The following is a 15,268-nucleotide window of genomic DNA, read 5'->3' as shown; positions in this document are numbered from 1 at the left end:
ACTGATGCTGGGAGGGATTGGGGGCAGGAGGAGAAGGGGACGACAGAGGATGAGATGGCTGGATGGCATCACCGACTCGATGGACATGAGTTCAGGTAAACTCCGGGAGTTGGTGATGGACAGGGAGGCCTGGTGTGCTGTGGTTCATGGGATCGCGGAGAGTTGGACACAACTGAGCGACTGAACTGACTGACTGACTGACTGACTATATGTCCTGTCCCAGTACTAGGTATTTCTTACACGGGGATATCATGGATATTTTTTCATATCAGTAATATTGATTTGAATTTTCCTTAAACAATTCTGTGATACTTTGTTGTGTGGATGTGCCATGATTGATTTATTTATTTAACCCATTATCACTGATGGACATTTAAATAATTTTTTTTCTAACTAATATAAGCAACATGGTAGTAAAACACCTTTTGACATAGGTATTTGCATAGTAATGCAGGTACTTTCTCAGATAGATTCTGAGATGTGAAATTGTGGGTCAGATTGAAACAGTCAATGTTTTAATAAATCAGATCAAATTTCCCTCTAGAGAAGACTGTCCGTTAGAACTTTTATCAGTGATGAAAATATTCTATGTCTGCATCTGTCCAGCACCCTAACCACTAGCCACAGATGGCCACTGAGTACTGAAATGGGATACGTGTGCCAAGGAACTAAAGTCTCTTTTAAAAAAATATTTACTTATTTATTTGGCTGTGATGGGTCTTAGTTGCAGCACTCGGGATCTCTGGTCTTCATTGCGACATGCAGGAACTTCATGCAGCCAAGGGATCTAGATCCCTGACCAGGGGTCGAACCCAGGCCCCTTTAATTGGAAGAACCGAGTCTTAGCCACTGGACCACCAGGGAAGTCCCTGAAGTCCTAACTTTCATTCATTTTAATTTTAATATCTACACGTGACTACAGCTACCGCTACTGTGGAACTAGATGGTTGGTATCATTTTTCTTCCTCTCATTAGTTATGAAAGGAAGCATCTGTTTTCCCTTCGCCTTCTTAGCGTCAGGGAGTGCTCAAACTGTGTTCAGACCCTGAGAACAGAGTATAGTGTGGGAAGGCATGCTCTGAGGCCCCCACCCCTGCTTTTATTTATCTGTTTCATTTGATTGGCTTCCATGGATATTCATTATAAAATTTTTTTTTTTTTTGGTTTCATAGCATGAAGGATCTTAGTTCTCTGACCAGGAACTGAACCCATGCCCCCTACAGTGGAAGCATGGAGTCCTAACCACTGGACCGCTAAGGGAAATCCTAATGATTTATTTTAGAAAAAGTTCTAAGTTACAGTCTTTCCAAGCCCCCTTCCAGCTCAGAGAAGCCAACTGATTAAGCAGGATTGGTGGGATGGCTGGATACAGAGAGTGGTAGAATATCTGTGGATCTTGATATTAGAGCAAGAACATTAAAAACCCATATGGAGTTCTGAATTGGTCATGTTTGCCTTAAGGTTCGCTGGTGAAGGTGATGAGAAGTCACTCCATTGACTGTAGGCATCCTGAGTATCCGATTCTTCCCTTTTAGGGTAAAGACCCCAAAGCTGTCATCAGCATCAAGGACTTGAATGCCACCTTCCAGACAGAGAAGATTGGGAACCCCCACGGGCTGCAGATCACCTACCGGAGAGACGGCCACGTTCGGAACCTGTTTGTTTACCACGAGAATGGGAAGGTGAGAGCATGGTGTTGCCACTCCAGCCTGCAGCTCAGTAGCCCCGAACCTTGCAGACCCAGCTCACTTACTCCCTGGTGCAGCAGTCTCTTGAGACTCGCTGCTGCTCTTCGCTTTCATCTGTTGTCACTTTCTGTTTTTGGCCACACTGCATGGCTTGTGGGATCTTAGTTCCCCAACCGGGGATCAAACCCGGGCCCACAGCAATGAAAGCACTGAGTCCTAACCACTGACCCATCAGGGAAGTCCCTGTTGTCACTTCTGGTCTGGACAGAGAAGTTAAGGCAGAGTGAGATCTGGAAGAGGAACCTGGCGGGGACCAGGGGTGTGTCTGGATGGTGCACAGCCACCAAGGGGCATCTGGTTAGCAGACGGGACTATGCCCAGAGGTGGCAAATCAGGTGCAGCCAGAGATTCCAAATATGAGAGGAGGGATGACTCGAAGCTCAAACAGCAGTGCATCCCACGGCCTCCCTTCTCAGTGTGTGGTCCAGCACCAACTGCAGGAGCATCACCTGGGAGCTTGTTAGAACTAGCGTCTCGGGCCCACTCTGGACCTGCTGAGTTAGAAACTGCATTTTCGCAGGATCCCCAGGTGATACGCAGGCACACTGAAGTTTGAGAAGCACTATCAAACGTCCAGGAAGTCAGATTCATCAGAGAAGAGCAGGCCAATAGTCACAGCTGCAAAGACAAAAGCCGGCTCTAAATGGCAGGGTCATGTGACTGGGCAAGGGTCAGAGATGCTAAGTGGAGGTGAGGAGGTGTGAAGGTGGGGGCTGACGTTTTGTGAGTTGCTATTAATTCTGTGCTGGGCACTTTTCTTGGAGATCACTATACATCATTGCTTTTCTTTTTTAAAAAATAATTAATTAATTTGGCTGTGCTGTGCGGCATTCCCTGACCAAAGATGGAACCATTGGAAGCGTGGAGTCTTAATCACTGGACTGCCAGGGAAGTCCTGTATATCAGTTCTTAATCTTCAAAACAACCCTGGCAATGTTTTATCCTCATGTTATTGAGGCATGGGACTTCCCTGGTGGCTCAGCAGTAAAGAATCCACCTGCAGTGCAGGAGTTGCAGGAGATGAAGGTTCAATCCTTGGGTCAGGAAGATCCCCTGGAGGAAGCCATGGCAACCCACTGCAGTATTCTTGCCTGGAGAATCCCAGGGACAGAGCAACCTGGTGGGTTATGGTCCATAGGGTCTCAAAGGGTCACACACAACTGAAGCGACTTAGCACGCATGCACTGAGGCACGGGTATGTTAAGTGATTTGCTCAGAGTCATGTGGGCGATGGTTCCTGAACCTTGTACATGTCTTACCACCCCATGTGCCTCTGCTGGAGGGAAGACTCTTGAGAGCAGGAGTCAGAAACTAGAAACAGGGACTGGATCTTCCCAAGAGGCCCCAGCGCTGGAATACTGACAGTGGATCGTCCTCCCAGCAGGCTTCATGCTGTCTCCACAGTCTGGGCTGACTTCCCGGCGTGGTCTGAAGAGCTGGGGTTTGGAGTCAGAAGTTGGGACCCTGCTTCTGCCACTCCCTTGTGTGATACTAAGGCAGGTCCCTTCCCCTCCTAAGTCTGCTTGTTTATGGTTGATAATACCCACTTCCCGGAGGGGTCTTGAGGATTGAGAGACTGTGAACCACGAATGTGAATGCATCTCATTTCTGTGAAGTGCATTATAAACATTAGTTGTCACTGTTGTTATTTGTTCATGATTGTGGCAGCAGCAGAAGACAAGCTCTTAAGGGCTGTTTCTGATCATTTCTGTGTTCAGCACTTCACTCTTTCAGTAAATTCTTACAGCTCCCCTCCCTGCAACGTGCACAGCACTGGGGTGTGTAGTGAATGAGACAGAGCTCTGAGTGGGCTTCTGGGATCTCATAGTCTTGGGAAAGAGACAGATGGGGAAATAGGCACTGAAGCTACTGTGTGATGATGCCCGCGGAGGCCGAGCTAGAGACACACAGGAGACATATTAGTGGCCTAGGCTGGGGGAGGACGTGGGGTTGGGGTGGGAAGGGGCAATCTAAAAGGCTTTCCAAAGAAGGAGGTTCTACTTAAGAATTGTGTGAGTATGTTGAGAAGGAGAACACTCAAACCAGCTTAAAAGGGTCATGAGTGGAAAAGAAACAGGGGTATTTATTTCAAAGGACAGAAGCATGGTTGGGCCACCTGAGAGGTTAGAATTAGGAACTGTGGTGTGTGTGATTCTGTGTGTGTTTGGAGAGAGAGAGAGAATCCACTCTTAACAGGAACACATTGTTCTATAAAACCAGGAGTGCAAGTGACGTCTCGCTTCTTTGTTTCTCTAAATGCAAGGATCTCATTCCCCAAACTGCCAAGAAGTCTAGTGCCACTCATTTTTCTCAGCTCCCTCCATTGGCTTTACCAGAATCTTGGGACTGGGTGCAGTCCAGGAGACATGGAGGAGATCCCTGGCTCTCAGTCCATGGTGGTCTCACTGCTATAGCCCCATGTCCAGACTGACTGGACACCAGTGGCTACCTCTCCACGCCCATCACTGCTAAAGGACTTTTGCTGAGATGCCCACAGTCTCAGACACTTATGGTACCTGATTCCTTCCTACTGGCCCAGCTGTGGGGCGTCTGACAACATGGTTCTGGCCAGTCTCCTCTCCCTGGTGATGCCCCAGCTTCTCCCTTAGATGGGCGTAAATGGGGGGGCTACAAACTCATGCCTGCAGGAGCCAGGTGGGCAAATTAAAAGCAAAGTGGACAGTCTTAAGTCTGTGGCAAACAGGAACACGGGTATAGAGAACTGAAACAGGCAAAACTTAAGGACAAACAAACCTGTATGCAGGTTGGATTTGTGACCGGAAGAGTCTTTCCAAAGTGAAGGCCTAGGTGGGTCTTCTGTGGGGATGATCCCCTTTCCTTAGTGCCCCTTCCCTATAAGGTTCTTAATGCCCTGGTCAAGAGAGCTTAGGAATACTGAACCAGCAAAGCTTGACCTAAAACAGAGCAAAGGAACTGATGTTTCATACCTTTGAAACCAAATTCAAAAGAATTTCTCAATCACTGTATTACATCCAAGTGCAGCACAACAGCTATTTGAACAGGTCTTTCCTCTCCTCAATTCCATCCTCCTGTGAGATAGAATCTGATAAGCCCTGTTCAGCCTCTGTACTGGTCCAGCCCTCATCCAGTTTCTGTGGTCAAGAAGGGGTAGGATCATAGCAGCAAGTGTGACTGCAACTGTGGATGGGTGGTGCGTGGCTGAGAATGGGTGGGGCATTTTCATAGAATCAAGGTTTGGGTGGAACAAAAATCTATTCCATCTAAACTCACTCTCAGGATGAATAGAATGTTCTAGATAAAAGGTGTATCAAGGGTGAGGGCAGAGAGGTGGGCGAGGCAAGGTGTTCCAAGAGAAGGGAAGAACATGGGGGCAGCGATTGCAAATGATTTTGTATGAAAAGAGCTCAGAGAGCAAAGTGAAAGTGACAGTGTTAGTCACTCTGTCCTGTCCAACTCTTTGTGACCCCACGGACTGTAGCCCACTAGGCTCCTCTGTCCGTGGGATTCTCCAGGCAAGAAGACTGCAGTGGGTTGCCATTTTCTTCTCCAGGGGATCTTCCTGACCCAGGCAGATTCTTTACTGTCTGATCTGTCAGGGAAGTCCAGAGGGCAAAGTAAGTCATACTAAAGAATTTAAGACTCTTTCCCTGAGGGTAGTGGAGAGCACTCTAAGCTAGACTCAATTAGATTTGCAATTTGAAACTCACTCTGGCTGCCGTGAGGACTGAATGCAGAGCAGCAGAGCAGAGGCAGAACCAGCTGGAATAAGGGGTTCAGCAGGTGAGAGATGATGGTGGACACTGCTGAGGGAGGTGCTCTCCCAGAGGGACACAGGAGGTCCACGCCAGCTTCAGCCTAAGATGCACTCCAGGTGAGAAGCATTTGCATTGATGGAGCATCCCCAGGAGCACCTGCCCCCACCTGAAAGCTGATCTTTGACACCTGAGGACCTTTGCTCCTCAACGTGTCTCCCAATGACCAGCAACTCATCATCTGTGAACTTGTTAGGAGTGCAGAATCTCAGGCCCCACCCCAAACCCACTGAATTCAAATCTGCATTTGAACGAGATCCTCGGGTGATGCACACACACAGTAGCAAGTGCCAAGCACTGTGCTGGGCCGCTGCATAACTCCTGTGCAGTTGTCCTTGGTCCTTTCCCATGGCCCTGGGGATCTGTTTCCTACTTGCTCGGGTGATGCCCTGGGCTCTGGCACCATCCTGGGATCAGCCTGAGTAGCACTGGGGAGTGTGCATGTGCCCAAACCTGAAGATCCAGCTGACTGCCTGCTACCAGCTTCAGCTGCCCAACCCCCCACCCCGGCCCCCAGCCCGCACTCGGTCTCATTGACTGACTGTCTGTTCTTTGCATGTCTCCCTGCAGGAGATAGTGGACTGGTTCAACGCCCTCCGTGCAGCCCGTCTCCAATACCTAAAAATGGCCTTTCCTGAGCTCCCAGAGTCTGAGGTGAGCTAAATGCGGACCCCAACTTCCACGGCTTCTGTCTGCCACCTCCTGTGCTCCTGGTTGGCTGATCTCAAAGACACGCAGAGGCCAGACTCAGTTTGACTGCAGGAAAGACCTTGAGCCTTGGGGTTGGGGACCTCAGCGGGAAACCAAAAGCTTTCTCCTGGGGAGGCTGGGGGATATGGCCTCACTGTTGGCAAAGCAGTCTCCAAAAAGCAGATCAGACTTTCCCCTTTGGGATCTGTCACTCATAGTGTTACAAAAGGCTTAGGATTTGGGCATCTCTTTCTGACTTCTCCCACTGAAATGCACAAATGGTCCCTCACATACTGCTTACAACGTGTTTTTGAACCTGCTTTATCTTGTCGTCCCTTTTATCTAATCGTCCTTTGCTGCCAGCAGTTAGGTGAGGTGATTATTCCCATTCCAGTGATGAGAAACTGAGTCCCAGGAAGGTCAAGGGCATAACCGAAGGTGTTCTTCCCACTTGAACATCCACCCCTTTGCCCTTTCCTAGTCTGCTTTAAGAAGGGCAGTGGGATCTTTCCCATTATCATTCTAACAGGAAGAGTCTGCCTTTCATGGCCGAGGTGACGGTGAGCCTGAGAACTTCATTTCAGTTGTCTTCAGAGGTCTGGGGCATCCATGTACATCCCTCAGGCTTGGCTGGGGAAGCTGTATAGAGTGGGCCAGAGGGTGTGAGCCGGGAGGCCTGGGCCTTGTGGATGCTCTGCTGCTGACTTGCTGTGTGACCACTGCAGGTGGAATCGCCTCTCTGAGCATCTGTTCCCACATCTGTAAGATGGTGCTTGGTCTGGGTCATCTTCAGGGTCTCTTCTAATTCTGAGGTGCTGTACTCTAGTCCCTGGGTTAGGCCTGCTCTGGAAGGATTTTGTAAGAGATAGGGGGTGGAAAGACCATGTTAATCTTGTGACTTTTTTTTTTTTTTTGGTCATACCACACAGCACATGGGGTATTATTTCCCTGATCAGGGATGGGACCTGGCCCTCTGCAGTAGAAGTGCAGAGTCTTAACCACTGGACCGCCAGGGAAGTCCCATTCCTGGGAGTTTCTGATTCCCAACTGTTAGACCCTTCTTGAAAGCCTGCTGCTGCTGCTGCTAAGTCACTTCAGTCGTGTCCGACTCTGTGTGACCCCATAGACGTAAGCCCACCAGGCTCCCCCGTCCTTGGTATTCTCCAGGCAAGAACACTGGAGTGGGTTGCCATTTCCTTCTCCAATGTGTGAAAGTGAAGTCGCTCAGTCGTGTCCGACCCTTAGCGACCCCATGGACTACAGCCTACCAGGCTTCTCCATCCATGGGATTTTCTAGGCAACAGTACTGGAGTGGCTTGCCATTGCCTTCTCCGTCTTGAAAGCCTAAGTGCTGCTTAATTTCCCAATTTGCAGGGAGCCAAGTGTCCGGGATGGGGGTCCACTCCAGACCTAGGGATGCAGTGAGATGGCAGGTCTCTACGAGTTCCTCCAGCCGGGCCTGGCTCAGGGCCTTCCTGGTCTGCAGAGTCAGCACCCATAGGGGTGAATGCCCACTTGCATGGGTGTGGCGTGGGGGTGCTGACTGCTGCCTGGAGACACTGGAGGACAAATTGCAGATGCCCCGCCTCATTGTCTGGGCAGCTCTCCAACTCGGCTGACCCCCGCAGGGGAAACTGGGCTTTGGTCAACACCCTCAAGGTCCTCTTCCTCCCTCCTCCGCTAATGTTACCCCTTATCCACCCCTAGTTTCCTCCCTGCCTGCCTCTCCCCCGTCTTCCCTCCCCGCATGTCTACATAGGGTGTGAGGTTCTGAGCAACCACCCAAGTCTGGCTCGAGCTCAGGGATCCAATGCCAGATACCTGGGGGACCCCAGTGGGATTGTGGTCCTGTAAAAAGAAACGCGTGGACCCGAAGGCAGGGAAGTGTTACGGAGGGCAAGTGGCCTCACCTCTCCAAGCCCCAGTTTACTCATCTGTCACCACTGGGACAGTCCCTGCCTCCAGGGCTACATGTGTCCAGTGAGCCAAGGCATCTAAGGTGCAGTGCATAGTAACCCATTCCCAGCCTCTTTCTCCTTCTCAAGGCCTAGATTCTCCCTGCTCTGGCTTCAGTTCAGATGACTGAGCGATTAGGACTCTTGTCTTTGCTCCAAATGAAGGAATTAAAGCCTACAGAATGCATCTTAGGGAAAGGGGAGTGGTGTCCTTTATCTTTTTGGTTTCTCGCTCACAACTTTCTCCCTTCAGACTTCCCATTCCTACTCCCAAACCTCACATCCCCTTTGCCCCTGCTCTCGACCCAGGCTCCTTTCTCATTTGAAGCTCTAGACTTGCCAGTTTGACACCCTAGAGCATAGGAGGCCAATGTCAATCCCTGGAAGCTTCTCTGAGCGTAGGACGGTCTTGCAGATCACATAATGCCGTATCCTTATTACACAGAAGGAAACAAGCCCAGAGAGGCATAAGGTCTTAGCAAGGTAACACAGCTGGTTGAGGTCAGACCTGGAGCCAGAACTCAAGTCTCCTGACTCCTCATCCAGAGCTTTCTCTACTTAATCCATCCTGCCATCACCTCCCATGGCCCTGGCTCGGAATCCCCACCAATGCCCAGGTCTTGGCCAAGGGCCTGATCAGAAGGTTCTGGCATGTTTATACTTGAGCATCACCGAGTAGCAGGAGAGGTACCACTAGGGTCTGGCTGGTGACTGTTGGCTCAAGGTGGTGAAAGTTCTTCATCCTCCCAGCTTCATGTCTTCGGGAAAATCCTCAGTGACTTTTCTGAGGTCTTATTTCTTTATACAGAGCATGAAAATGATAACACCCACCTCACAGGGTGGTTGAGAATTACACGCAGAGCCTGACACACAGTCGGTCAGTTCAGTCGCTCAGTCATGTCCAATTCTTTGTGACCCCATGGACTGCAGCACACCAGGCTTCCCTGTCCATCACCTACTCCTGGAGCTTGCTCAAACTCATGTCCATCGAGTCGGTGATGCCATCCACCTGATGACACACAGTAGATACTCAGAATACAAACCCCCCCCCATACCAGGAGGGTCTGCTCAGAGCCTGACCTGTGTCCTCCTCCTGGAATTGCTGAAGGAACCCTTAAACTAAGTATTTATACCAAGACTCAGCTGTGCTGGTTAGCTCTGCAGACATCTGGGGTGCTGTTGTCCAGCTCTGTCGAAATGTGAGCGTTGCATCCATACCAAATATAACCATGTGCACACATCCTTCCCCATTGCAAACTTCCCCCTTTGTCGGGAGCCAAGTTCGCTGGGGAAGCTCAGCCTCCTGGGTGGGAGGCAGGGGGTCAGTGTGTGTCTCTCTTCCCCCAGCTCGTGCCCCTCATCACCAGGAACTATCTCAAACAAGGCTTCATGGAAAAGACTGGTCCGAAGGTACATCCCATGTTCCTGGGTGGGGACTTTCATGGCCTCAGTCCCAGTGGGCAGTGGAGCCAAAGTGGGGAGGTGGGAAAATGGGGAACCAGGGGCGGGGGGGGGAGGGAGGAAGCGTAAGTAAATGGACTTTTGTGAGTTCCAGGGGTGAAGGACCAAGTGGAGACAGGGTGGCTGGAGGGTGGTCCGGCCTCACTGCAGGCGCTTCTCCCTGCAACTGGGCATCTTCCTTCCTGATCAGCATTACATCAGTGGCTCTCATCTTTACACCACCTAACTGACCCTGTTCTTGGGAAAGCACAGCTGAAAAGCACAGCTCCTTTGGGGGGCAGCTCTTGAACACTTGTGTGCTCCGAGCTGGGGCCCTACCAGGGCCGTTCAAGTGAGGCAGGACTCACCTCGGTACCTATGCTTGGACACCAGTGAGGCCCTGCCAGCCCAGGACATCTCAGACCCAGCCTGGATGCTGGTGGGGTGTGGCTCCAAGCCAGAAGATGGAGATGGTGGGGGTGGTGCAGGAAAGCAGGGAAGGGAGGAGGAGAAGGAAGAAGGAAGAAGCAAGCAGATGTGTGCGTGCTCAGTCTTGTCTGACTCTGCGACACCGTGGACTGTAGCCTGCCAGGCTCCTCTGTCCATGGGATTTCCCAGGCAAGAATACTGGAGTGGGGTGTCATTTCCTTCTCCCAGAGAAAAGCAGAGGAACTTCCTAAAAAAAAAAAAGAATCCCAAAGCAACGACTTTCCGATGCTTTTTTTTAAGGTGTAATACGCTGACGCGATGTTTGTTAAGTGGCAGTGAAAGTGTTAGGCAGTCACAGTAAAGGAAGCCTCAGATGGCTGGGTAAAGGGTTGCAGGTTTCCACCCTTCACCAGCTGGTGGCACCGCCCCTGTGGCTCTTAGGGGGACTTTCCTTCCCCTGACCTAGGTTAGTATTTGGCTGAGCAGTAGCCACTTCTGATTTCCCAGCTTCCTTTTTCTGAGATGTCTCGTCCACAGCCTGAGAAAGAGGAAAATGCTTCTTCCAACGCACATAGGCAGCAGCTGGAGGCCGCAAGGGAAAGCTGGGGTGGATGGGGGTGTTTGGAGCCGTCAGAGCTCGAGGCCTGGGGGTGGGGCGAGCGCTGGGGTGTCCGACTGCCAAGCCAGGAACTGGCCAGCTCCCTCGTCCTGGCCCAGGCTGGCCCTCTGACCTCTGTGCATCCCCCAACCCTGGCCTGGCCAAGCCTGATATGAAGTTCCCTCTTCTGCAGCAGAGAGAACCTTTCAAGAAAAGGTGGTTTGCTCTGGATCCCCAGGAGCGCAGGCTGCTTTATTACAAGAACCCGCTGGTAAGAGGCACTGACGGCCCCTCTGCTGAGCACTCGCAGACGGCGATGGGGTCAGAGCTGGTCGGGGGCTGTGGGGCTGCGACAGGGCTGGAGAGACCCGGGGAGAGACGCCCCTCCATCATCGGCTGTCTCTAAGTCATCCTTGTGCATGAAACTCTGCTCTCCCTCACTTCAGGAAGTCCTTCTTGTGTCTCCAAAAGCTGCCAGTGTAGCCAAGAGAGGGGTTCCCCATCCTCTAGTCTCCAGGGCTCCCTTCCAACATGGAGGCTGCGGAGAGTCGCAGTTGGGAGTAAGAGCTCTAGAACTCGACTGTCTGGGCTCTGGGACCAGCCCTGCCACTTTTAGGGGTGCACCCGTGGCATTTTGGCAGAGCACTCAGTTCTCCTTGCCTCAGTTTCCTCAATCAGGAGATGACTTAATAACACTGCCGTCTTCAGAGGTTGCCCTGAGGATTATTCTACGAGTTACTATACATAAAGCACTTGAATTCTTAGTGCAGAGTTCAGTTCAGTTCAGTTGCTCAGTCGTGTCTGACTCTTTGTGACCCCATGGACTGTAGCCCGCCAGGCTCCTCTGTTCGTGGGATTCCCCAGGAGTAGTTTGCAGTGCCCTCCTCCAGGGGATCTTCCTGACCCAGGGATCTGAGCCACCAGAGAAGCTCATTTAAACAGAGGCTGTGTGTGATTTCCTTTATAGTTTGAGCCTTTTAAACTCGGGGGTCCACCTAGCTGAAATCCCCAGCAGAGCCCCCCACCCAACACACACACAGCCCTCTTACTAAGATGGACCTGGGGGCTCTCAGGCCTCCCACCCAGCACACCACAACACAACACAATACACAAACACGCAACACAACACTCAAACACAGAGAAACACACACCTCTTACTAAGATGGACCTGGGGGCTCTCAGGCCTGCAGGTGGCCCTCTGCCCCAGGTGTGGCCTCTGATGACCTCTGTCCTCTCTTTTCAGGATGCCTTCGAGCTGGGCCAGGTGTTTCTCGGGAGCAATGAACAGGGGTACCAGGTGTTTGAAGACCTGCCCAAGGGCATCCGGGGGAACCGCTGGAAAGCTGGCCTCACCATCGTCACCCCCCACCGGAGGTTCGTCTTCACCTGCCCCAGCGAGAAGGAGCAGCGTGAATGGCTGGAGAGTTTTCGGGAGGTCCTCTCCAGCCCCTTGACGCCCCTCAACCTCCTTGGTAAGATACAGGGCCCTGTGTGTGTTCCTTTGGCCAAGGAGAGTGGGCAGAAAGGGGCTTCTTCACTTGGGTTCAGCTGTGAGTCCTGAAACCCGGGTCATGGCTCCTGACCGCCGTCTTTCCCTTTTCTTCTCTTCCGGCCAAAGAGAAGTTCAGACAGTGCACATTATTGCCCGAAAATCCACTCTGTCCACATTAAGTTCCTCTACCGGGAGGCTTTCCCTAGTGGCATCCGGATGAGCTTTGTCTTGGCAGAGCTGTCACTTTTGGTGTTGTTCAGTCTCTAAGTTGTGCCTGACTCTTCTGCGATCCCTTGAACTGTAGCCCTGACAGGCTCCCCTGTCCATGGGATTTCCCAGGCAAGAGTACTGGAGTGGGTTGCCATCTCCTCCTCCAGGGAATCTTCCCAACTCAGGGACTGAACCCATATCTCCTGCACTGGCAAGCGGATTCTTTACCACTGAGCCACCAGGGAAGCCCGAACTGTTGCTTAGGTCCTGTTTTCTACCCTGCTTCCTCCCAGGAGCCGAGCAGTCTCTCTGTCCCTCTGCTCCCTGCCCCTGAGTCTCTTTTCCCGTGAGAAATCCTCGGCCTGTTAGGAAGGTCACACCCACCGGCAGCTCCTGGGATTCTGGGTTCCTCCCCACTCATAGAGGGAAGGCTATTTTTAGGGTGCTGCTCTTCTCTGGGCCCTGGTCTGTCTGCTCCTCTCCTGCTCCTCCCCTTTGCCCCAGATGTGTCTCGAGCAGGCTTCCCCATCTGCAGACAGCCTCGTGGAAGGAGGGGAGACATTCTGAGCAGGAAACTTCTGGCCCAGGGCCTTCTGGTTCCTGGGACACCGAGGAGAAGTTCCGTGTTTGGAAAAGTACAGACTGAGTAGGTGACCCTGTGCGGCCCCTGGGGAGAAACCCTGGTGGCCTTTGAGTCTGACCAGGGATAAACACAGACTCGCTTCACTCTCCAAAAAATCCCAAAGCGGAAGGGCCTCTGAAATGGGCTGGGAAGTTGTTAACGACGAACATCATCTGGTGCTCTTTTCCCCCCCGGGGGCCTGTGCTTCTGAGTCTCTGCTGCTCTGTTTCCGCTTTTCTCTCCTTCTCTGCTGTGTGTGTCCCTTCATCTACCACTTTTGGGCCTGTTTTTTTATTCTGTTTCCCTCTGTCATTGTTCCCCTCTCCTCTTGCTGTTCCTTCCCTCCGGTGGGACTACGCTGGCACAGCCATACCCCCAGCCCTCTTTTTTTCCCTTTGTAGCTGTGTCAACAGAGAGTGACTGCGGCCACAGGTGACCCACTGGCCACCCAGCACACCTGGTGGAGAGGAGAAGTTACCACTTCGGCCTTGGGAGCCCCGCAGGAGTGGCCCCCGCCCCCAGTTGGCAGCAGTCACTCTGCCCAGACCAAAGCTTTGGCCTTTCCCTGCCGGCTCCCTGGGCCTCCCTGCTGCCCTAGGGGTCTGGGGAGCTGGTAAATGTCCTCGGGGCTCAGGACACCGGGACTGAAGGCACTGCAATGGGAAGGCACCCGTGGCATCAGCCAAGCTTGCTGAAAAAACAGAAAACAACAAAAAGTTGAGTCTGAATCCAACCATGAGGAAACAACCAGACAAGTCCACGTGAGAAGAATTCTGCAAAACAACTGGCTAGACACTTCAAGACTGCCAGTATCATGAAAGACCAAGTAGTCTGGAAACTGTTCTAGATTAGACAAGACTAAAGAGACATAGCCACAAAATGCAATTCATGATTCTTGATTAGATCTTGGATTTTGAAAGAAATTGTTTTTGAGATGTAATTGAGATAACTGGGGAAGTTCCAATATGGATATATATTAGCTAGTAGTATTGTAAGATTGTGATATTGTGCTGTATTTGTGTAGGAGGATGCTCTTGTGCTTAGGGATTCTGAAGTGGTCAGGGATAAAATATAATATGTCTACAACTGACTTAAATGGTTCAGTAAAATATGAATGTATCTGTACACAGAGTATTTACATAGATATTGTGTGTGTGTGTTTATGGAAAAGAAAGTCTGTGTACACACACTCAGGGGGAGACAGAGAAAGCGGACCACTGTGCAATATGTTAGCAACTTCATCTAGATGAAGTATAGCTGGATGCTTATTGTCCAATTCATGCCAATTTCCTATAGGCTTGAAAGTTTTCGAATTCGAAAGTTAGGGGGAAATTATTTTAAAAGCATCCACTTTTCACTCTTCAAAAGTAGTGGGTTTTTCCCATGAATCGAAAATGTTCCTGGTAGAGTTCTACCTTTGTGCACATCTTAGAAGATATAAAAGTGTAGCTAATACCAAAGAACAAACAACCCCCCTCCCCCCAAAGCACAATGTTCCCATCCACACTCTGGCAGGAAAGGAGGAGGACAAGACGACCACTCAGCTGGACCCCAGGGAGAAAGCTCTCCAGCCTGAATACCCTGTCTGGCCCTGCCACTAAGGCATGTGTGTGTGCTTAGTCGCTCAGTCGTGTCCGACTCTTTGCGACCCCATGGACTCCATCCCGCCAGGCTCCTCCATCCATGGGATTTTCCAGGCAAGAATACTGGCTGCTAATGAGACTGTTGGAAAGCTCACTTCCCCACTTCTGTGCCTCGGTTTTTCTCTTTCAAATGAGGAAGTTGTAGCAACTGCTGAAATTCAATGGAAGCAACAGCTATTTCTGAGCACCTCCTAGGTGCCAGACTCTGCACGGGCAGGAACCAGATGACGTGGTCCCCGCTGTCACAGATTTCAGCCCACCGGACAGCAGCCCTAACAGAGGGCAGGACAATGAGGCAAGTGTTCAGAAAGGGGAAGTGCGGGCTACTGCGAGGTGTGTGGCAACAGGGTTCACCCTGAGCGGGAGGAGGGAGCCTCCTTCTCCTGAAAGTGACGTCTAAGTTGAAACCTTAAACTGTTCAGAGGTTAGTCAAAGAGAAGAGGGCCAGGAAAACACTCTAGGGTAAGGGAGGAAAGTGTTCAAAGGCTCCCAGAAGGGCAAGAGGAACGGAAATAAATCATGGATGGCTGCAAGGTTAGAGAAATAGATCACCCAGGTCTCGGCTCTAGGGTAAGGGAGGAAAGTGTTCAAAGGCTCCCAGAAGGGCAAGAGGAACGGAAATAAATCATGGGTGGCTGCAAGGTTAG

The 15,268-nt window shown here is 51.2% G+C and overlaps 1 protein-coding gene across 4 annotated transcripts in view; it reads left to right on the top strand.

Moving 5' to 3' along the window:
* ADAP2 (ArfGAP with dual PH domains 2) overlaps window positions 1–14,103 on the top strand; it is a 28,093-nt gene extending 13,990 nt beyond the window's left edge. For 2 of the 4 annotated variants that reach the window (XM_055401382.2, XM_055401398.2), the window contains 6 exons: window positions 1,536–1,682; window positions 6,113–6,196; window positions 9,535–9,597; window positions 10,848–10,925; window positions 11,898–12,126; window positions 13,380–14,103. In XM_055401382.2, the coding sequence (XP_055257357.1) occupies window positions 1,536–1,682; window positions 6,113–6,196; window positions 9,535–9,597; window positions 10,848–10,925; window positions 11,898–12,126; window positions 13,380–13,414 (636 nt within the window). In that variant the 3' untranslated portion in view covers window positions 13,415–14,103. The remainder of the gene's footprint in view (window positions 1–1,535; window positions 1,683–6,112; window positions 6,197–9,534; window positions 9,598–10,847; window positions 10,926–11,897; window positions 12,127–13,379) is intronic. The other 2 variants (XM_088828687.1, XM_055401389.2) reach the window with 2 other exon arrangements.
* The last annotated feature ends 1,165 nt before the right edge of the window (window positions 14,104–15,268 follow it).

The sequence above is a fragment of the Moschus berezovskii genome, chromosome 20, assembly GCF_049115385.1.
Source record: "Moschus berezovskii isolate FMDL1 chromosome 20, NW_MosBer_1.0, whole genome shotgun sequence".
NCBI lineage: Eukaryota > Metazoa > Chordata > Mammalia > Artiodactyla > Moschidae > Moschus > Moschus berezovskii.
The sequence above is the reverse complement of the archived record's forward strand: the minus strand, read 5'-3'. Positions and strand labels throughout refer to the sequence as shown.